The sequence below is a fragment of the Plectrocnemia conspersa genome, unplaced genomic scaffold, assembly GCF_051122295.1.
Source record: "Plectrocnemia conspersa isolate PC_06_02 unplaced genomic scaffold, ASM5112229v1 ptg000011l, whole genome shotgun sequence".
Taxonomy (NCBI): Eukaryota; Metazoa; Arthropoda; class Insecta; order Trichoptera; family Polycentropodidae; genus Plectrocnemia; species Plectrocnemia conspersa.
This window is the reverse complement of record NW_028277175.1, coordinates 20,525,933-20,547,199: the sequence shown is the minus strand read 5'-3', so window position 1 is coordinate 20,547,199 and position 21,267 is coordinate 20,525,933. Positions and strand designations below refer to the sequence as shown.

Here is a 21,267-nt window from a genome sequence, read left to right as displayed (position 1 = left end):
CGAACCCGCAACTTCAGAATTACTAGTCTGAGACGTCACGGACTACGCTATTTCGTCTTTTTATCATTACTAATGATTCATTAGCATTTTGGTAAATATTAGTTCACCACCCAAATGAAACCAGAGTCAATGTTTTTATGCATTACTTAAAAAATATGATAGAAAAGTGACCGTCAATTAAGCATACATTAAATATTTTAGTCAGAATAATAATAATAATAATATCTCATGCGATAATTATGAATAAATTAATAACTTAATATTTATGTTATTGTATGTTTCAAAATATGTTTTACCATACTTTCCAATTTTTTATATTTTAATTATTAAGCATAATATAATTTACATTTTATTACTCCAAATTATTATAAAGTAAAGTAATAATATAAATACATACTTTATATGCCATATATTTGCTCATATATCTTTATCATTTTCTCATTCCTCAAAAAAATTTAAGGAAAAAAATTAGAAATTAAAAACACATAGTTAATTATTATAGTGATTATTTGGCATTTTTATTAAGAAAAGGTATTGCAGAAAATTTTTGACTATACTAAAAAACTTTTCTACAATATCTTATAGTTAGTATACTTTAAAAAATATCCAAAAAATTAAATTATTACTACAATAAAACAATGTCTTAATATTTTTTCTTTCATTTAAAAATCCATAATATAAAATACAATAGATTTAGTATAAAATTTATTTTTTATATTTATTCCTATTATAAATTTAATTTAATTTTTAGATTTAAAATTATTTTATTTCTAATAGATTTATTATTTATATCATTTATCGTCTTACTATAAAATATGTTTTAAATATATTGAATTTAATATAAAATTTATCAAAAATTTGCAATTTTTCATGTACATATTTTCACTAGGTAATTTTATTTTTACATTCTAATAATTACACTATTTTTTTAATAAATTGAGTTTAAGAAAATAAACGTTTTAAATAAACAATACGAATTTATGTAACGTATATTTTTACATATAAATTGAGTAACCTAATCTTTTTTTTAAAATCATGTTTATCAGAAAATATTAATAAATGATAAATAAAAAGCCATATCTTTTTTTTTAATCAATAGTTTTAATACCAGTGCTTTTAAATCCTAATACAATTAAATAAATATTTACTATGTATGAAATTATTGTTTTACTTTTTAAGATTGTTTTTAGTCTTTCCGAAACAATTTTATTTTAAAATAAATTAAATACTAATGTTTAATAAAAGTAATTTTACAAATTATCTTTGTGACAAAAAATCAGTTTCAATAGTTGAGAATGTTTATTATTGTGAAAATTCACGACACTTTAAAGTAACATGCATTTATAAAAACATATTTTATTTATTCTAGCTTTGAGCAAATAATTTCCATTTGAAACATTTAATTTTAAGCAATTTTACGCCCATTATGGGGCAAAACTTTTGTAACTGTTATATAAAAAATTATAAAATTAAAAGATACAATACCCCTTTCGTACATTTAAACCAACTTGTATGTGAGCAAGTGGTACGCATTCTTAACTTACTACATAGCTCGCGAGTAATAATCGTTAAGCGAAAATATTTGTCATTTTACACGAGCGCTGGCATTAATCTATATGATACAGATCATGTCGTTTTAGCGTGACGTTGACCGCTGTATTATATAATATTATAGACATACATTGTAATAAATGTATACACACGCAAATAAAATTATAGAAGGCTGTTATGTTACGTTTCTTCATTGTCATAATATAAAACAGGGTGGTTAAAAAGTACTTAATTGAATCTTTCCATCCGTTATTACCCTGACGCTGTTTCGCAACATAACTTCGCCATCATGCAAGAATGTTACAATCACTGTTGCCTCTGGGAAGAAAGTTACCAGAATGTGTAACATAAACCTTCGTCAATTTCTTCCTGAATGATATAAACAAAAATATGAATAAAAACACCAAGGACCACGCCTTGTAGATACATACGTTCACTTTATAGAGAGTGACCAATCATTTGTTCGTCGTGCCAAAACGACAATGGACATCAGGTCGACCTTGAGTATATAAACAAGATGAGCTGGCATTTGATTTGCTAAGTCTATGTACAAAAAATGTTACACATAACGACCTTGAATGACTTGTCAAATTATCAAAAGGCGATTTCTCATCTGTGGATTCAAAGATCCGCATTTATCGCCACGTATATACATCAAGCAAAAAAACAAGGTTGTATCAGTCAGAATTTAAAAAAATATATAGGACAATTTTAATACGCGTAAATTACGTGTTTTCGTGATATGTACATATACGCTCGAACTGTTTATATTATAAAAATAATAATGATCGGGTAAAAAATTTCAGGTGGAGCGAATAATTACGCGGCCATAAATCAACTCCGTAAATAATAAGTAAAAAAGATCGTTTAAAGCAATTATAACTTTCCTCTATGCGTATTAAATTTATCCGAAAAAGATAATAACCATAAAAGTCGAGCTTAATTATTTTATCTTAAGCCAATAATGACTACAGCTGCAATAAAACTATTATAGACCCATATGAAGCTTTATTGTATGTTTTCGGTAATTAAATTAAAAATATGTTTTTTTTTTTCATTATTATATCAAGCTTTAAAGTTTTATGCAAACATCATAAATGCGCTTTTTATTATATATTTATATTTAATAATAACTTGATTTTTATTGCGTATAAATTTTGACTTTAATGGTGGTCTTTAAAAGTCGTATTCTTTACAATATTATAGGGTGCGACTTAAAATGCATATATATGTACATTTATGAGCTCGTAATTTGCAAAATAAGTGGAGCAAGGTTTTCGACTGTTTGTCTGCTCATCGATGTCACTAAGAAAAATAAAAATGCACGCTCATGACAATGAAGTTCTTGCATGTCATATGTGAGATAATTTGAAAGGTTATGACAGGACAGATTTAATCCTGAGCTTTTAAAAAATATGACGCAATTCTTATTATTGTTTTAAAACGTTTTTTATAGTCTTATATATTTAATATTTATTTAATCCAATGAAATAATTTAATAAAAGAGTTACTCTAATTAATTAATTTCTCAACTGAAAAAAATATAAAATACAAACATTACAAAAAAAATGTATAAAATATTAGAATTTATGTATATGTATATTTTATTCCATTAATGAAATTTAATAAATATAGAACTTCTTATTGTAAAAGTTTAATATAATATTAAAACTGCTTAATACATACATACAATATGAATGTATTTATATCTAAATATTTTAAATAGATTTACTTGTTATTTTATTTCACATTTATTTCCGATAAAATTTTAAGTAAAATCATATTTTGTAGATAATTTTCTTTAAGGTTTTAATTATCTATTTTTATGCTTAAACTGATTCGCCACTAAACCTTATTAGCATCCTCATCAGTTTGAGTATTCTTCAATATATATTTCAATTATCTGTGATAAGATAAAGTACAAAGAATATACTTAATTGCGTTTTAAAAAAATAATATATGCTTGATTTTAAAATGGGTACCTGAATTTCGCCATTATGTGTTTTAATAAATGTATTTTCAATGAAAGAACGCTGCCTTTAGTTTCATATATTATTGCATAATGTATAACGGTTCGTTCGATATTTCAATAAATATAAATCTAATCGAGAACTGGCGCATTTGCGTGCTTCCTTTTAGACTCGGAGAGCCGTTAACGAGGCGGCCGGTCATTGTGCACGACAGGAAGGCCGTCCCAGGTGAAAATGACTCTGAAGGCGCATTCGAAGAGCTTGTGTTGGCGAAGAAATAGCGGTAAAGGAGTCCGAGCTGCGGTGGTCAATCGTGCGAGCGTCTTTGTGATGCTGCGTGGACCAGATCTCGGCCGGCTAGAAACGCCGCTCTTCATAAACAACTGTTCGGAATGCGTCTAACGATGTAAACATACATTTGCAAATGTTTGTGTGTATTGCATAAATGCAGGCACGAGTTAATGGGCAAAAAGTAGGATATAAAAATATAATTAAAATGGAGTTAACGTATACAATCTATATGAGATATATCCATAAATATGGATTGTTTAATATAAGTGCAGAAGTGAACAACTATTAATATAGGTTATTTTAAATATGTAAATATGTTCACAGCAAAGAAGATCTAAAGCTAAAATTACAATAAAAAATATTGCAATGTTATATATATATATATATATATATATATATATATATATATATATATATATATATATATATATATATATATATATATATATATATATATATATATATATATATATATATATATATATATATATATATATATATATATATATATATATATATATATATATATATATATATATATATATATATATATATATATTTATAAATGGTTAAAAATAGATGTGTAATTTTATCTTCAATATACATATTAAAATTTATGTTAGAAGACATCGAACGATTCTTAAACTATTACCCTTTAAAACTTGTAAATTAAAAATATAAATGTTATTTAATATATAGTAAAATAAATCCCTTATTGATGAAAAATTAACTTCCGTTACTCTACATGTGAAAAAATATAGAATTATTATATTTTGTATGACAGCTACCTATGTATACTAATACATAGCTTTAATGTTAAAATAACCTTACATGCGATATGGGCACTTTAAAGTATGTACTACTCTTAAATTTCTACATTTCATTGATATAAATTGCAGCAATAGAATATAAATTTCCTGTCAATAATTTAATACTGCAATAGAAATCCCTACAAAATTTGAAAAATCATTGCACTAATTGTGGTAATAAAAATAAGTTAAATGAATATGTGGTATAATAATCGTCTAATACCAAATTTCTTCAGGATTCTGCTAATTAAATATTTAAAATATACTTGAATATAAATAACATGATCCATCGGATGTTGACGATGCATGGTTATCTTGTAATTTTAGGCCTTTACATATAATTAGAAAATAAAAATGTCTTTTACGGTAAAAGCGCGTCCAATTAAATATGGCACAGTGTTAATTTTTGTCAGCCTCGCAAGGTATGTAATATTTAAATGACTTCGTAGAAGTTTGGGGCAGTTTTTGCTAATAAATGCATATTAAAAATTTGGGTATGAGAGAGCGCTTTCCGGCCGTTGGTGAAAAAATATGATATTATTCAAAAAAGAGAACCGGTGTGGATGAAGAACAAATATGGTGCGTGGACGAATTATTTATTGACGACGTGTTTTATTTGAGTTAATTGCATCCGACGGCGGAAAATTGATTGTGTATCAATAAAAAGTACACAAATTGGTATTCAGAAATGATCGATGAATATTTACATCACAATTTTGTATTGGTTTTGCGCATATGACGATTACACATAAAAATATAGGTTGTTAATTAAAATAATTAATTTTGCCAATATTATTTTAATCTATTATTCTGATTATTGTTTGTATTATATTAATATATATAAAAAAAGTTAATTGTAGATATTTAAAATTATTTCATTTTTTTAAGAATATCTCCTAATTATCCATAAGTTCAAGTGTCTTCAAACATCTGTCTATTGAAAGACATCATCTCCTTATAATTGATCAGTTAGACGCGCGACTAGAATATGAATTTAGACCTTGCTGTATCGACTCCATAATTGGATATGGATGACAAAAAAATGTCATTTGAAATGACAGCTTGCTAGTCAGTGGAAGACCTTGCGTATTTAATCAATTACTTAATGAGTAAACGTAAACAAACGTGGGTTGAACTAATAAGAAAATATCTAATTAATATAAAAAAGTTTTTTGCTGGCTAAATATATTTATTAAATATATTATATCTACATATGTATAGGTGTATATAACAATGCTTGAATAAACTTTAATTTATATTTCTACAATTATATGCATATTAACACTGTTTTTCTTCATAAAATTCACAGTATTTAGAATTAGAATAATATTTTTCAAATTTTATTAAGTAAGAATATTTTTTTTTATTTATATTTATAACTTATTTTATGTACTTATTGAGAAGGACAATTGGTAATTTGATCCAATTCTATCCAAAATTTTTGAGCAATTTAAACATAGAAAAAAATGTCACTCCTATGAGTATTTTTCTCATTTTGGAGTACTACATGGTTGCAATTTATATTTAATGCAATGACTAAAATATTTAATGCATATTTAAATAAGCCACTTTCCAATATACGATATTTTATCTTGTATTTTGCAAAAACTGACAAAACCTTATCGGATCATAGCATTTACATACATAAAAAACTGACTCTTGTTTTATTTATTCAGTGAACGAATCATTGATAAATACTTGAACATATTATCATTCTTTATTCAGTAATCTCTGCATTTTTAATTTTGAATAATCAACAAATGTTCAAAAAAGTCGAAATCGAAATATTTGCTTATCGTTATTCCTAGAGTCTGTCATAAAATGTGTATTGTCATACAATGTTTTTGGAATGTTAATCAAAAATTTCAAGAATGTTTTTTTTAATATGCTGTAAACATATGTTTGGTTGTGATTGAATTTAATTACATTTTTTTTTTAAATTAATTAAATGTATTTTTAAGAATAAAGAATATTTTTTAGATTATATGTACATATATACCTACACATATATTTTTTAAATAATTCGTTGATCTCTACATTTTTAATTTTTATTAATCAACAATTTTTCAAGGAAGTCAAAATCGTTATTCCTAGAGTCGGTCATAAAATCTATATTGTACATACAATGTTTTTTGATCTTAATCAAAAATCTCAACAACGTTTTTTTTAAATATGCATCGTTTGGCTGTGATATAGTGATCTTTACATGTATTTCTATGTATTAGAATTTAGTATATTTAGTGTTCATAGTCGCTAAATAATAAAGACTTGAATTGTTAAATTATAAAATAATGTTTATGATAACATTATTGGTAAAATATTATCTCTTTACTTACTGCTGCTTTTATCAAATAATTTAACTTATTACTTGAGACTAAATATTGTCTTTACATATATGAAGCAAAAAATGTACTATACATTATCTGCTTCACATTTACTAATTATTGAAAGTATTACAAAAATAATAATTTTAGATCTCTCAAATATATTGTATTGAAAGGATAATTCTACAAAACAATGTTCATTAAAAATTCCCACATTTTGCTTAATACTGCTGTTATTTAAAACCTATTTTTAAAAATAAGTCTTAATTTTCAGATAATATTTCATGTACAATATTTGGAATAATAAAACTAGATATTCTAATTGATTTTCATCATTATTTATCCATTACTGAATATATTTTATAAATAAATATCAGATTTTTTTATTAATAGTAATTTTTATTACAATATTTGCTCTATAAAATCTTGATGCTTACAATGTTATGCTGTTTTTTTTAATAGGAAGACGACTATTAGCGATACAGCTCTCAGTTTTCCTGTACTCTTCTAACATTTTTTGCTCTCTCGTTGTTGAAAACTTGTCGGCGTCAATAGCGATTACGCCCACTTGTAACTTGAAGGAAGGCACTTATGCATTATTTCCATAGCAATTATAATAGTCTGCGGATCAATCGATGGTGTGATTTTGATATCGACACGTCGTCATCTATATTGCACACCTTTTTGATTGATAGACTCGTTTGGAAGTATGTCAAGTGTAACATAATATTTTTCCCATCCTCACTAATAATATTCAGTTACAAAGACACTAAAATAAAATTCCTTATCTCTACATGATCCCAGCTTATCTGGCGCGATATCGATATAGTGGCCCAGTGCAGTGCAATGCAGTGCAGTGGTCAACGTTGACAGGTTTTCGCTTTGTGGGAATATGGCTGTGAGCGACATGCCATCGAGCTCGATTCCTCGTACATATATTTTTTTAATGAATTGCCCGAGCCATGTCGGGAGATGCAATCGTGGATAGAATTTAATGACTCCTCTTTTTCGCCGAGAGAGGAGTGTCTTCGTCGGATGGACCACTTTTTTCGCTCGTCATTAGCCGGCGATACACTTTCGCCGCTAATTGATAAGTTGGCGCTAATAAATGTAATATCATATTACAACCATTAATAAATAATATTTTTGCTAATTCTACCACTACAAAATAAGAAAAGAAAAGTCGGTAAATAGTCTACTGTACTTGTATCGTCACTCTTTAAACCGAAAACATAAATTTACTGATCGTTAATTTTGATTGATCACACCTTGTTTTTGAGACATTTTATAATTAATCTAGCAGTTTTTTATGTAATGTTTGTAAAGGGAGTCATCAATCAAGCATGAAAGCATTTAATAAAGCAACGTATGTATAGCAATCTTTAAAAAATATATACAATCTTCTAACTATATTACTCAAAATTAAATTTTTATCTTAAATTAAATCTTAAATTTTTTTTAAAGACTAGTATTATGTATAGAGTTACTAGAACAGTTATTTTACCTTCATACTATAATACATATATATTGATATTTTTTCAAGTAAGTAAAACAATCAACACTTGTGCCAAAATATGTAAATTGCATCACGTTTGTTTTAATAGTTGAGTTTTTAAAAAAAATGTATTGAACACATACGAAATTTAGGCATTCATTGTGACACATTTAATAGCGATGTGTTGTTTCACTAAATTTTAATGTTTGCTATCAATTTACTTTTAGCTTCGAGTGGCTTAAATTTACAATTTACATTGCCTTCTATATATTACGTTATTTATTATATTAGATACATATAAACCTGGTGCATTCATATTTAGTTATTTATTAATAGTGCAATTAAGGTGTATGTATCAATATAAATTATATTACAGTAACATGAACAAATTTAATATTGAATCTAATAAATTTTTATTAATCAATACACATTCACGTAATTAGCGCTTATGAAAATTTATTCTGCGTCGCATAGCTTAGAATAGGGCCGATCTAAATTTCATCCGAAGCCATCACACATTGAATTAATGCGATGATTTATAGTCGTTAAACGGCTCGCAGGTATTTTGCAGCGGACCATTTTAGTTAAGTATATTATAGCAAACGACAAGTTTGTTTCGTCACATGGTGGTGCATTACAGTGCACGCAGCTTTTAGTCTCTCAGATTCTAATCGTGGCACAAAACGGATCGGTTATGAGCTGAAGGAATCTGCTAATTGGATTATGATATGCTCTTATGGCGATTTGTGAATAAAAAATATCTGATGTGAAATCCGACGTTTCCAACACCTTGCACAGACAAGCGATATGTAACCATACATGTATATAATAAAAATACATGCATTTTTTGCATTACTAAAATATAGATTACTACTTATTACATATATTTATATTCAAAGTAGTATTTTATTACTAAATGTGCAATTACATAAATGTTATTATGTGATACAGACTGAATCTATATTTTTTAACATATTGATAAAGCATGGACTAGAACAGGAGCTTAAAAATTTAATAAGCTAAGGCAAAAGTTCACAAAAAACATACATTTTAATTTAATTTTTTTTTAATTATTAAATCTATGAAAGATTTATATTTGTATCCCCTAAGTTTAATGGTTTTAAACTTATTTAAGTTATAGTTTGTTATTATTTTAACTAATAACAAAGCACTGCAAGTTTCATACTTTAATGGTATGACGGTATTTTTCTAAGCTCACCACGAATACTATGGGAAGCTAATTAAATGCTTTTTATAGCTTGAGATTTTATTTACAGAAAAATATTGTCTAACTTTGATTGATTTTTTTCTGAAATCTAGTTAGCCTTAGTGAATAGACTGTGTTTCTTAAATCCTTTGGCTTAACCCGGACTTAAATATATTCAATATTTAGATACATATGTTTAAAATGTAGTGATTAAGCACTGCAAATTAAATTTGACTGTCTTACCACAAATACAATATATTGCACCCTATGTATTTATTTATATTAAAACTATATCCAACATCGTTTGAATTTTTTTGAGAGCTATCTATTTAACGGAATTCCTCTAAATCTTATGGCTATCCGCCCCTAAGTATATTTAAGAGTTAAATATATACATCGTTAGTTTATATTATAATGTTTAATATGTTTAGAAAGTAGTGATTAAACATTGCAAGTTTGATTTGTTATTATTGAAATTTGCTAAGCTTGCCAAAAATACAATACGAATCAAAGTTAGAAGTTTTTTAATATTAAATTTATATTTTACGTAATGTGTGTTACTTGACAAATTTTATGTAATATTTTACTTACTTTTTGTAAATATTTCTTGCATAAATACAATAGATTAACAACAATAAATGTAAATATAAAAATTCTGGAGTAATATATTTTATTAAAATACAATATTTATATTTATCTAAAGGAACATGTTAATCTATAAAACCTATTATAAATAATTTTTGTGACTATTCTATATTAAAAAAAATATTTGTAGTAAAAAACGTTTGAAATGTTTATTTTTTTAAATTTTAAAAAATGTGTATTTTAACAACGTAAATATATTCTTCGACTCGATGTAACGCATAAATAATATTATTATTTTAATACTATTTGTAACAGTCATGGCAGAAACTAATAGCCGAGCAAAAAAAAACACATTTTTTAATCCAGAAATTTCAGAAATTACTCATATAAGTTTCTTTGCAACTGTGTACACTCTCAATGCCTGCATTGAGAATGTATTAAATTTTTATCTCAATTTTTAAGTTAATAAAAATAATAATTAATTTTAACGGTGGCTAAAGTAAGTTATTATCGTTATATTTTTTACGTATCTATTTGGCAGTAAGAATAATTAAAATATAATTTTCCTCTGCTTTAATGTAAAACCATTTATGCTTTTATTTATATTTTAAAAATAAAAAAAAATCTTACTATTTTATATTGTTTTTTTATTACACATATTTTTATGTGTGTATGAATCTGTATTCATTATTGAAAATATTTTTTAATTCTTTATAACTTTACATCTATTATATATTAAAATATTTTATAGTTTACTATTCGATAACTAAATAGCGAAAAATAACGAATATTTAAAAACTTTAATTAAAACTATTTTTCTCTATTCTAACACAACACAACAATTAATAGCTTTAATTGAAACCTGTCTAACATTATAATTGTTAGCTTTATAGATAAACGAAAAACATGTTAGATTTATTTTTATTATTTATTGTGTTTATGAATGAATTTATTTATATTTTTTTGTAACGATAACGATAACGTTATTTTTTCTGCATATTCATTTATGATTACTTATTATTTTGAAAATGTAAGGTTTCATATAATGTGTAATAATCTATTATAATACATATATGTAGTACATTTTATTAACTCAAATTTCACTGAAGTACATTAATATATAGTATTTAATTAAAACTAAGCTTAGCATTCTAAATTATAGTCATGATTTTAAAGTTGTAAAGTTAAAAATTAAATTTGATTTAAAAATTTTTATAGTATATATCAATAATTTTTACATCTATCTGTAAGTCAAACTGTATACAATATTTCTTTGCATACAATTTGACTTACAAATAGATGTTATAAATTCTATACTATATGAATTAAAGTTAAAACTTTATTTTTATTATAATTATATTTTATGTAATGTGTTTCACAATTTTTTTGTAAATTTTTCTTGAATAAACATATAATTTTTCTACAAAAATATGTATTAAGTTTATATTAAGTATACATACTTCTCAGTTATAATGTTTCCTTTTGAGAATTTGTTGAGAAAAATACCAAATCAAAAATTCTCATTTCCCGAAAAATTTACTGATAATTAGAGAAATTTTAAAAAAGCTTTTTCTTGTTCAATAATTAAATTTGTACAAATATTTTTAATGTTTGAAAACCTCCGCATTTTATTATACTTCCGCATGGAAAGGGGTAGGTCCGTGTTAGATGTTTGAAAATATGCAGGCTTTCTTGGAAGCTTCGAATAAAAGTCTAAAGAAAATCGTGAATAAAAAAAAAAGTCGAAAAAAAATCGGAAATATTTATTTGCCATAGCAAATAAATATTTACGATTTTCTCAGCTACAGATTAGAATCAGATTAGAAGAAATGTCTCCGCGAGAGAATCGGCAGATTAAAAAATATATAGAATCTTTTGAGAGTTACGCCATAAAATTTGTCTGACGGCGAACTTAAAACTCGTTTTTAATAATTTAAAGAAATATTTATCTTTATTTTGCTTGAAATATAAAAATGTAAAGTGTCAACTCTTGACCATTTATCTGTAATATAGGTTTAAATATAAGATAGCAAAATTCTTGTGTAACTCGAAGCTCTATAAAAGTGTTAATAATCTAACCAGATCGATTCGTTCTTGTCCTTCGATTATTCGCATCCATTAATTTGCTTGTTTTCTTTAACGATTATTTAAATCTCTATTGATCAATTATATAAATATATTTACAATAATGTATCATTACATATATTTTTATTTATAAAAATCGAGAAGGGAAAATGATAATTGTTATTTTTGGAGAAACAAAAAGCATAATAAATATTAATAATCACTAAAATCAACGTATGACTTTACATATATTAAGTACAGAGTAATTAAATACTGTACTTACAAAAAATATTGCATAAAAATATATTTGCTTTTTGACCTGATTTCGACCGAAACTAAAACGATTCAGAATGCCATGTATGCTTTATATAACATATAAAAGCAGGCTTGATGTTAAAAAATGCCTTTAACGAGGTCTCTTAAAGAGAAAGAGAAAAAGGTGCGATTTTCCCATGCGACAACGAAATTGTTATCAGAAAAAATCAATATACGTCGCGTGTGATATCGACGCGCGGTTCGCACGGAAACCCAGCATGTGAGATACGAAGACGCAAAAAAGGCGTTCGCCTATTGAATAACGCATTTGCGAAATGAATTATGCTATATTCTCATTACACGACAAATATTGCTTATCCCATTTAGCATCGTGCGAACTGATCCACTATAATTATATCGGAATCGTTGCGAAAAAGGAGGCAAATAAAAAATACAAAACCAATGCATGTGAATAAATTGGATAATTACTTATTTTCAAAGATATTTCGATACTTTAAAATAACCAATTTGGAACATTAACGATCGATAATGATCCTCTTATTGAGTTCGCGCTCAAAATTACTCATATGCATGTGTTCATTGTGGGTTATTTACTGAAACTCGAGTAGCTAATGACAAGGATTTATAGCTGGCGAGAAAGAGATAAGCTCGTGTGTATAAACATTATTTTTTTATCTTCTCCGCGTTGATGCGTTCGCCCTCAAGCCATCGGCTGGCGGTAAACGTTTTAAAAGGCGATACATAAAAAAAGCTATTAATATTTTACGTGTACGTACATGAGCCATGTGTCGTGTCTGTTTTTGGAGACAATTTTACATTTAATATCATATCTAGATTAAGCTTTACAGTTAATGATGGTGTCATACATACAAGGTGTGGCAATTTATTAACCGTAAACTATATGATATTTATTTAAAAGTTATCTTCATTTACGTAATATGGACACTTTTTTTTTAAATAATCGGAAAATACTGATTACTTAAGTTCTCAACTTACTAGAACTTTCTTTTTGTTTATGATTACATCAACCACCTATTTTTCGGTATAATCAACTAGGAATTCTGATTTTTCAATGTTCAATTTTTTTTAAGAACTCTAGAAAAATTAAGTAATACTATTCAAGTACATTTTTATTTGAAAACTACATTTTATATAAAATTTTAAAACTTCTAAACCCCACTTAATACCTATATTATTCTGGACAACGTTTATAATAAAATATAATGATATTTTAGCAGTTAATAAAAAACTTTCAATGCAACATCTTATAATACAATTGTCAATCGTTTTCTTTTAACGTTTCAATTCAAGAAAAAAAATCTTCAGCTTTACTAATGTCTATGATTTCTACAAATAATATTTAAAATAATTTATTGAAAAATAAAAAGATAAAACTATTTATAAATACTTAATTAAAATATTGTCACGAAATTAAGAAACCATTTTAATCCTGCTCCATTAGTAATGCAAAGACTATGCTTATTTATATTATAAAATACAAGCTTCTTAATGTTTGACTATATAAATTAGCTGATTTAACACAGCTTTAACTCATTTACTTGTAATCTTTCGTCCAATCAAAGTTGAGTTCCTTAGGACTAAACATATTTTTAAGGTAAATAAATATAAAATAATTTGGTCGCTAAAGCTTATGAAGTTAAAAGCCATTTATCCATTCACAATTCCAGTGATGTATTGCATATTATATAAATATTTAAAATATATTGCGGCGCACCGGTAAGCACTCGCGTCCGAATAGAAATTATAATAAGATTGACTTTCCGTACCCTCAAGGCGAAAGGTGGTCAACGTGGTAAACGGCACTTAATGCCTATTTATCACGAGAAATTACCACGTACAGCCATTGTTGTCAGCCAAGAAGCCGCATTCGTACTTGCTCTCCGTGAAATATTACAAATTTGCATAGCAGTTTTCGCTTAAACCCATTTCGAAAAGCAGCATTTTAGTTTTCGTTGAATCTTGACATCTCAATTTATTTTTAACTTAAAATTTCATTAAGCATACAACACTGCCTTATATGGAAATTACTATAACACTATTGTTATTTAGTGGTCTTTAAACATACTTTGTTTGTTCGAGGCTTTCCGCGAAAATATAATGTTTACTTTGACGCCTCGATGGCCACTGTAAAAGCACGTAGACTGAATTAGTTCTGCACCTGCTCACAATGGACACTCTGTGATAAGGAAACGGTGCTAAAAGCGCGGAAACGACGAAACAAGAGACCTTCTTTGAACACGTACATCTAAGGTCGGGCGCTAAACGAACGAACAAACACCAGAAGCATCTGCTTTCAACGAACAAAAAAAATAAACTTCTTCGGATTAAGCCGTTAATTCAATAATGCAAAAACCGTAGCAATCGTGATTTATAATGTAATTGAGGGACGGTGACGTGGGGTATCATTAAGCAGTTTGGCTGAGTTTTAAAACGTATCATTATATGGGTGTATATTCGGAGTCAGAGGTCAAGTCCCTTTCTTGAGTGACAGACGGACGGATAGCGGACGACTCATTTTCTCGACTTTCGTTTTATTACGTACGATCAAAAGAGGTGCAATTTGAATGGAACATAGTAATTTTTCATTCTGACCGTGTTGCACAAAACGTACAATTTGCGAATGTGAAATTGTGGCCGGCGGTGTACAATATGCGGCCCTCGCGTACCTTACCGTCAAGGAGAATAAATATATTGTATTAAAAAACAATTTGCTTTGCGCGAGCCACGCGCGCAACATACCTTATGTTAAATGTCCGAATTTATAAGCTCGATCAGAAAAAAGAAACAATAATATAATTTTCATTACAACTCATTTATATGATTATGATAAGCACTACTATACCAACATGATGACCATTGGTATAGTCGTTGACTAATACCCGAAAGATCTGGGTTCGAATCCCATATGAATCATCGTGTCTGAGAGATTGGAATTAATATTTTTTTTATAATATATCACAGATTATATTTTGTTATATTTTTGTAATCTCACGAATGATTATCGTGATGATTAATTTAAATCTAGCTAGGTCGTAAATCTTAGGTATAAAAAATCTTTAATAATAAGCTACTTTAGCTCATAGAGAATGTATAAAAAAAATATCGGCAGCATAATCAGCTTAAAGTATATGATAATTAAATGTTACAATTAAATTTTAAAATTAAACGTTACATCTCAAAAATATAGCATATTAAAAAAATTTAGTCATACCTAAGCTAATAGAATAAAGTTCAGCTAAAATGAGTCAAAAACTGTTTTTTAAACCTCAGATGTAATATTATATATTGCTAGATATTTATAACCTCACAAAGGTGATGGAAATAACTAGCTAGAGTCTCCAATTACTCGAACCATCAACTACTCGAGTATCGAATATTAAAATTTTAAAATACTCGAGTACTCGAGTACTTTCGAGTATTTACCAAATGTACCAAAATAGCTATTATTCAAATTCGTGCACATATAAATAAATAAATAAAATACTTAGTATGCTAATTTTTACAATTATTTTAACTTCACGAACATACTTTTTAAAAACAATAATGCAAAAAGTGTCTCGAATTTAATATTACTGCTAACCTTTGGTTTTATTATTCCCGTTATGGAAAAAACCCTTTCCGTTGCTGTTGATGTTGGTCTTATTGTCATTAACGCGTTGGATAAGGCTTCTAATCTATATCTGTTCGCTTTTTATAGATATAAAATTTTTTGAACTCTCTTTTTATGTTCTCTTCTTTCATTCCCTTCTCTGCTTTTCTCTTATTTCCTTCGACTATTGACAAAATAGCATTTTGTAATTCTTCTTGAATAGATTTTTTTTCTTAACAATATACAATATTCTACTCCTTCTGATTAATGCGAAGAATTTAAATCTATATCCTTCGAAGATGTATTTGGGTGAATCCCTTTCACTCTAGAGCTAAACGGTTCGCAAAGAACTGACTTTACTTTAAATGCCTTTAAAACACACAATTGTTTTGATTTATATTTTAGGCTGAGGGATCAGTATAAACAATTTACTACACTTCACGCTACAACTGCATGGTCATAAAACCTAAAATTTTTTTTTTTGATATTTCATATTGTTCATTGCCATAAATTAGATAAGTCGGGACTGTCGAACAGAAAACACAAAAGAAATTTCTCCGTCGTACCCACTAACATAGCCGACGACCGGAACTATGCAACTATGGAACTATGAAAAAATTATACCTGATAGTAACCGCTCTAGCTCGGGACTTCGGGCATAAACGCCAAATAAAAGCAAAACGTTAACCTTTACCGGACCGAGTTAAAGTAATTTTTGTTTCTGAAATATTTCAAAATTTTTTAATTTCGAGTATTAATCGAGTAATTTTCAAAATACTCGATTATCAAGTACTTGAAAAATAGACAAAAATACTCGAGTATCGAGTACTCAATTACTCGAATTGGAGACTCTATAACTAGCCTTAATAAGATACCAAAATATAATTTTTACAATAAATTTTTAATCTAAGAAACAAGATATTTTTCTGTCTTCACAATTTTATACAAAACGCATCTTATGTCAGTATTGATTTTGTTTTAATATCAGACAGTTAAGATTTGTCAGTATTTTATTAACTATTACTTGAATACTATTCTAGTAAGATTAAGACAAATAACAAAAATGCAATATATTAAATAATTCAATGATTAAAAATTTACAAATTTTTATTACTTTTTAGTAATCTCTTTGTAAGATTAGCACAAGTTAGAAAATAGATAAAAAATATTTAACATTTGTTAGTTTTGTAAGTCTATGCACAAACTTAAAATCATTAAAATTTACTCTTAAAACGCGATTTTATAGAAAACGCATTTTGTGTCAGTAATGATTTTGTTCAAATATTACAGTTAAGATTTTTTAGTATTTTTAAATTGCTACAAAACTTATATCTTATTTTCTTATAAATTTTCTGTATAAAACTTTATTTATTAATTTATTTTAAAGTTTGAGATTTAATATCAAGCATAAGTTAATATATTTTTATTATTAATAATAATAGAGATTAAATAATCTTTTTAAATATAATTTTAATATAAAATCCAGCAATAGAATCTAAACGTCACTATGATAATAATTCTTTAAATAACTTAATTTTATTATATTTTTAAGCCCATAATTTTATATTTAACAAGTTCAATTCATACCAATTATCAAATTAGATGTTAATGTCAATATACTTTTTTTTTTATTTCGTCAATGCAAATGCTTTGTAAAATCATGAATTTGGCCTAAAATTTTTAAGATAAAATATATTATATATGATTATTATATATTATGATTTAATAAACCCTAGTGTTTTTCAATTTTGGTCTGTCTAGAAAATCAGAAGTAGTGATTGTTATATTATATAAATATATTTCTGATCGATCGTCAAAGATTAGGTGTTTTTAGATTTTTCTAATCTCACTGATAGATATCTTGATGAATGACTAAAATAAAATCAAGATACGTTGTCCATAGTGACGTGTATAATTAATAAAATAGTTGTAACTAATTCACAGACTGATTTCAGTCACGTGACCTACTACTTACTTGTACCTAAGTATTAATTGTAACTAATGTTTCTCCTTAAGAATTTTTCGTGAAAATGCCGAATTTTCAAAGCCTTTTTGTTAACCCTAATCATGTTAAAACGAAAGGTTAGAATTTTTATAATAAATAAATAGAACTAATTATTTATATTGGCATCTACTACTAGGTTTCTCAATAAGAATCTGAATCAGCTTAAAAATAAAACCATTAAAAACTTCGATTTTAATTCTTAGGCTCATAAATATTTCTTAAAAATAACTGTAAAGAGCTGTAAAATATTCTATTAATATATGAAAAACAATGGGAAATTATTTAATGATGTTTTAATTACATTCTGAATAGTTATATATCTAAAAGCACCTAATCTATTATTTTGTTCAAATTTCAATGTGCTTATACACAGATTTCTAGCATCTGAACAACTTATGCAGATTTTGTCGTGCATCGAATAAAATTAACTGAAAACGGCCATTCTTATGCACACAAAACAGAACTGAGCACACGACGCACATATACGCAATAATCTCCTTCCGATACAATCGTAACAAGATTAACGCGCGCCAAGTGGAGCGCAAGAAATGAAAGTGCACTTTTTTAAGCTTCGTTAAGCGCATTAAGCTCGCCGGTACTTTTAGACACACACACATAAACAGTACTTTGCCTTTCTCCCTCGATTCTCTCGCGCGGACGACCAGCGCGAGCCTAATCTGAAAACGGCACTCTGCCTTTGCCCAAGAAAAGCGGACAATCCCTTCTTAGCGTCTTTGGATTCTCAGCTTCCTTCTTAAATTATAACGTTACAACTCTATAAGATCAGTCTTCTGGCAATCGTCATTAAGCTTTGAGTACAGAAAATATGTTCGGCACAGAGGTACTGATCATTCAGAAGTTATACAATATTTTTTTTTTAATGTCTCAATTATTATTACGAAAGAGAAATATAAATAACATTTTAATTTAATATATTTTATACACAGTAATAGTTATTATGTATGTTAAAACTTTAATGAACCAATAACACCCTTATTTTGAAATTTCAATCATCTTAAACATTTTTTCAAGCATTTAAAGTCATGTAATACAGTCAGCTTAGCTATCATATGCGGCGCTTATTATACTTATTATTTTACACTTTTTTAAGACTGTTATTTTTTTGTTACAGGAGCTGTTCCCATGAGCCAGGCGGCCAGCGCGCTGCCCGCCATGCGAGAGAAGGACCACTCCCCGCGCAAAATGGTTTCCGGGCGATCCTCCCCTCGTGCAGCCGCCCCAGCGACTGGGGCCGCCGCCCCCGCCCTTCTCGTCAGAGCTCCCCACGATATCAACAGATGTTCTCCAGCTCTGTCCCCAGCGCATGCCCCAATGTCGACGCCTTTAGACGAACCCCTAGACCTGCGCGTCGACAGGAAGAAGCTCTCACTCTTCCTCATAAGACGGAGAATAGAAGACGAAAACCAAAACTTGATACTCAGATCGCCCTCGCCTGATAAAACCGACGATATATCCGAAGAGCGATCGATCATTACACCTCCCCGTGGATTATTCGTGCCACCGCCCATACACCCTGCAGTCTTAGAAGCAGTACGGAGACTACCAGTCTCTCTATATCCCCCGTTTCCTCCAAGATATCCATTCTGTCCGATTGGGACACCACCTACGCCACCAGCGCCTTCGCCTCAACAAGTCTCAAACAGACCGAGAGATAGATACGCCTGCAAATTTTGCGGTAAAGTGTTCCCCCGAAGCGCGAATTTGACGAGGCATTTACGAACGCACACTGGCGAACAACCTTATAGGTGTAAATACTGCGAAAGATCTTTCTCCATATCGAGCAATCTTCAACGCCACGTGAGGAACATCCACAACAAAGAGAAGCCCTTCAAATGCGCCTTATGCGAGAGGTGCTTCGGTCAACAGACTAATTTAGACAGGCATTTAAGGAAGCACGAAGCCGAAGGTGCCACCGTAGGAGTAGGACAAGCCTCAGCAAGAGGTACGAGACTACCCCCAGACGATTGTTACTTTGAAGAGATACGATCGTTCATGGGAAAAGTTACCGCAGCAAGATTGGCGAGACCTTCCGCGAGTCCTCCCGATAACACTTAGCCCTTTTTAAAACCAACTATAACAACCCCACCATCGCCGGTTGTACGAAACCGGAAACAATTCCTGAAAATGTACTACTACTACAACACGTGGACTTTTCATTCGAGCTCAACGTATTAAATAATAAAGATAACGAATTTATAACGTGTTAAGTGTATTTTTAAAAAATCTATCCTAAAATTATATATTTTTGTTATATGATATATGTTTTTATAAATGTTTTTTTTTTATTTATATATAAAAAGCCTATGAGGCTTAAAAATGTTACATCGAATCGAAAACTTCCAAAATAAACGGTCCATTATGTATATTATTATAAATATATAAATAATTAGCAATAAAATATGTTTGTGTTCATTCATAATATATGGACCAATTCTCATTTATAATTATATTTAATATTGTAATATAAATTCACATTAATTAATAATATCTGTGATTATTTTTATAATTCATAACCGAATTGTGATTTTGTTCAAGTCTAACTTAGATGAAAAAAATCAATACATATTTTTTGCCATTTATATAAAAAATATATTACCATTTGTGTTAATTGATTATAAAATATTTTTATTTTGTTTTTAAAATAAAAATAAAAATTATACGATAATAATATATATATATATATATAAACATAAATTTGTACATACTTAAGTTGTATATAAATATGTTTAATGTGAATGAAAAGTCCATACGATTTTCCTTTTATTAAATAGATACAATTTTCCTATTTGAGCACCGTAGTTTAATTATAAATGGATTTTTTACGTTGCTAAGTTTCATTTTTTAAAATATGTACGTATAGGTATGTTTCTTTTTAATTCGAGAGAGTAATTTCTGTGACCCGCCTGCGGCGGACATGACAAAAAATTGTACGTAACAAATAAAAAGTAAGTGTATAAAATAAACTTAAAAATAAAAATAATCCTACCTACTATTTATAACTTGTAAGATTTTTGTGTATAGAGAGAAAGTGTTATTAGCTCGTACGTATTTTTTATACC

General features: G+C 27.8%; 1 protein-coding gene across 1 annotated transcript in view; it reads left to right on the top strand.

Annotated features, from left to right (window-relative positions):
• Positions 1–20,333, top strand: part of LOC148229902 (uncharacterized) — a 118,914-nt gene extending 98,581 nt beyond the window's left edge. Inside the window, exon 4 of the mRNA XM_088198310.1 lies at positions 19,320–20,333. Within this exon, the coding sequence (XP_088054436.1) occupies positions 19,331–20,263 (933 nt within the window). The 5' untranslated portion in view covers positions 19,320–19,330 and the 3' untranslated portion in view covers positions 20,264–20,333. The remainder of the gene's footprint in view (positions 1–19,319) is intronic.
• Positions 20,334–21,267: the final 934 nt, after the last annotated feature.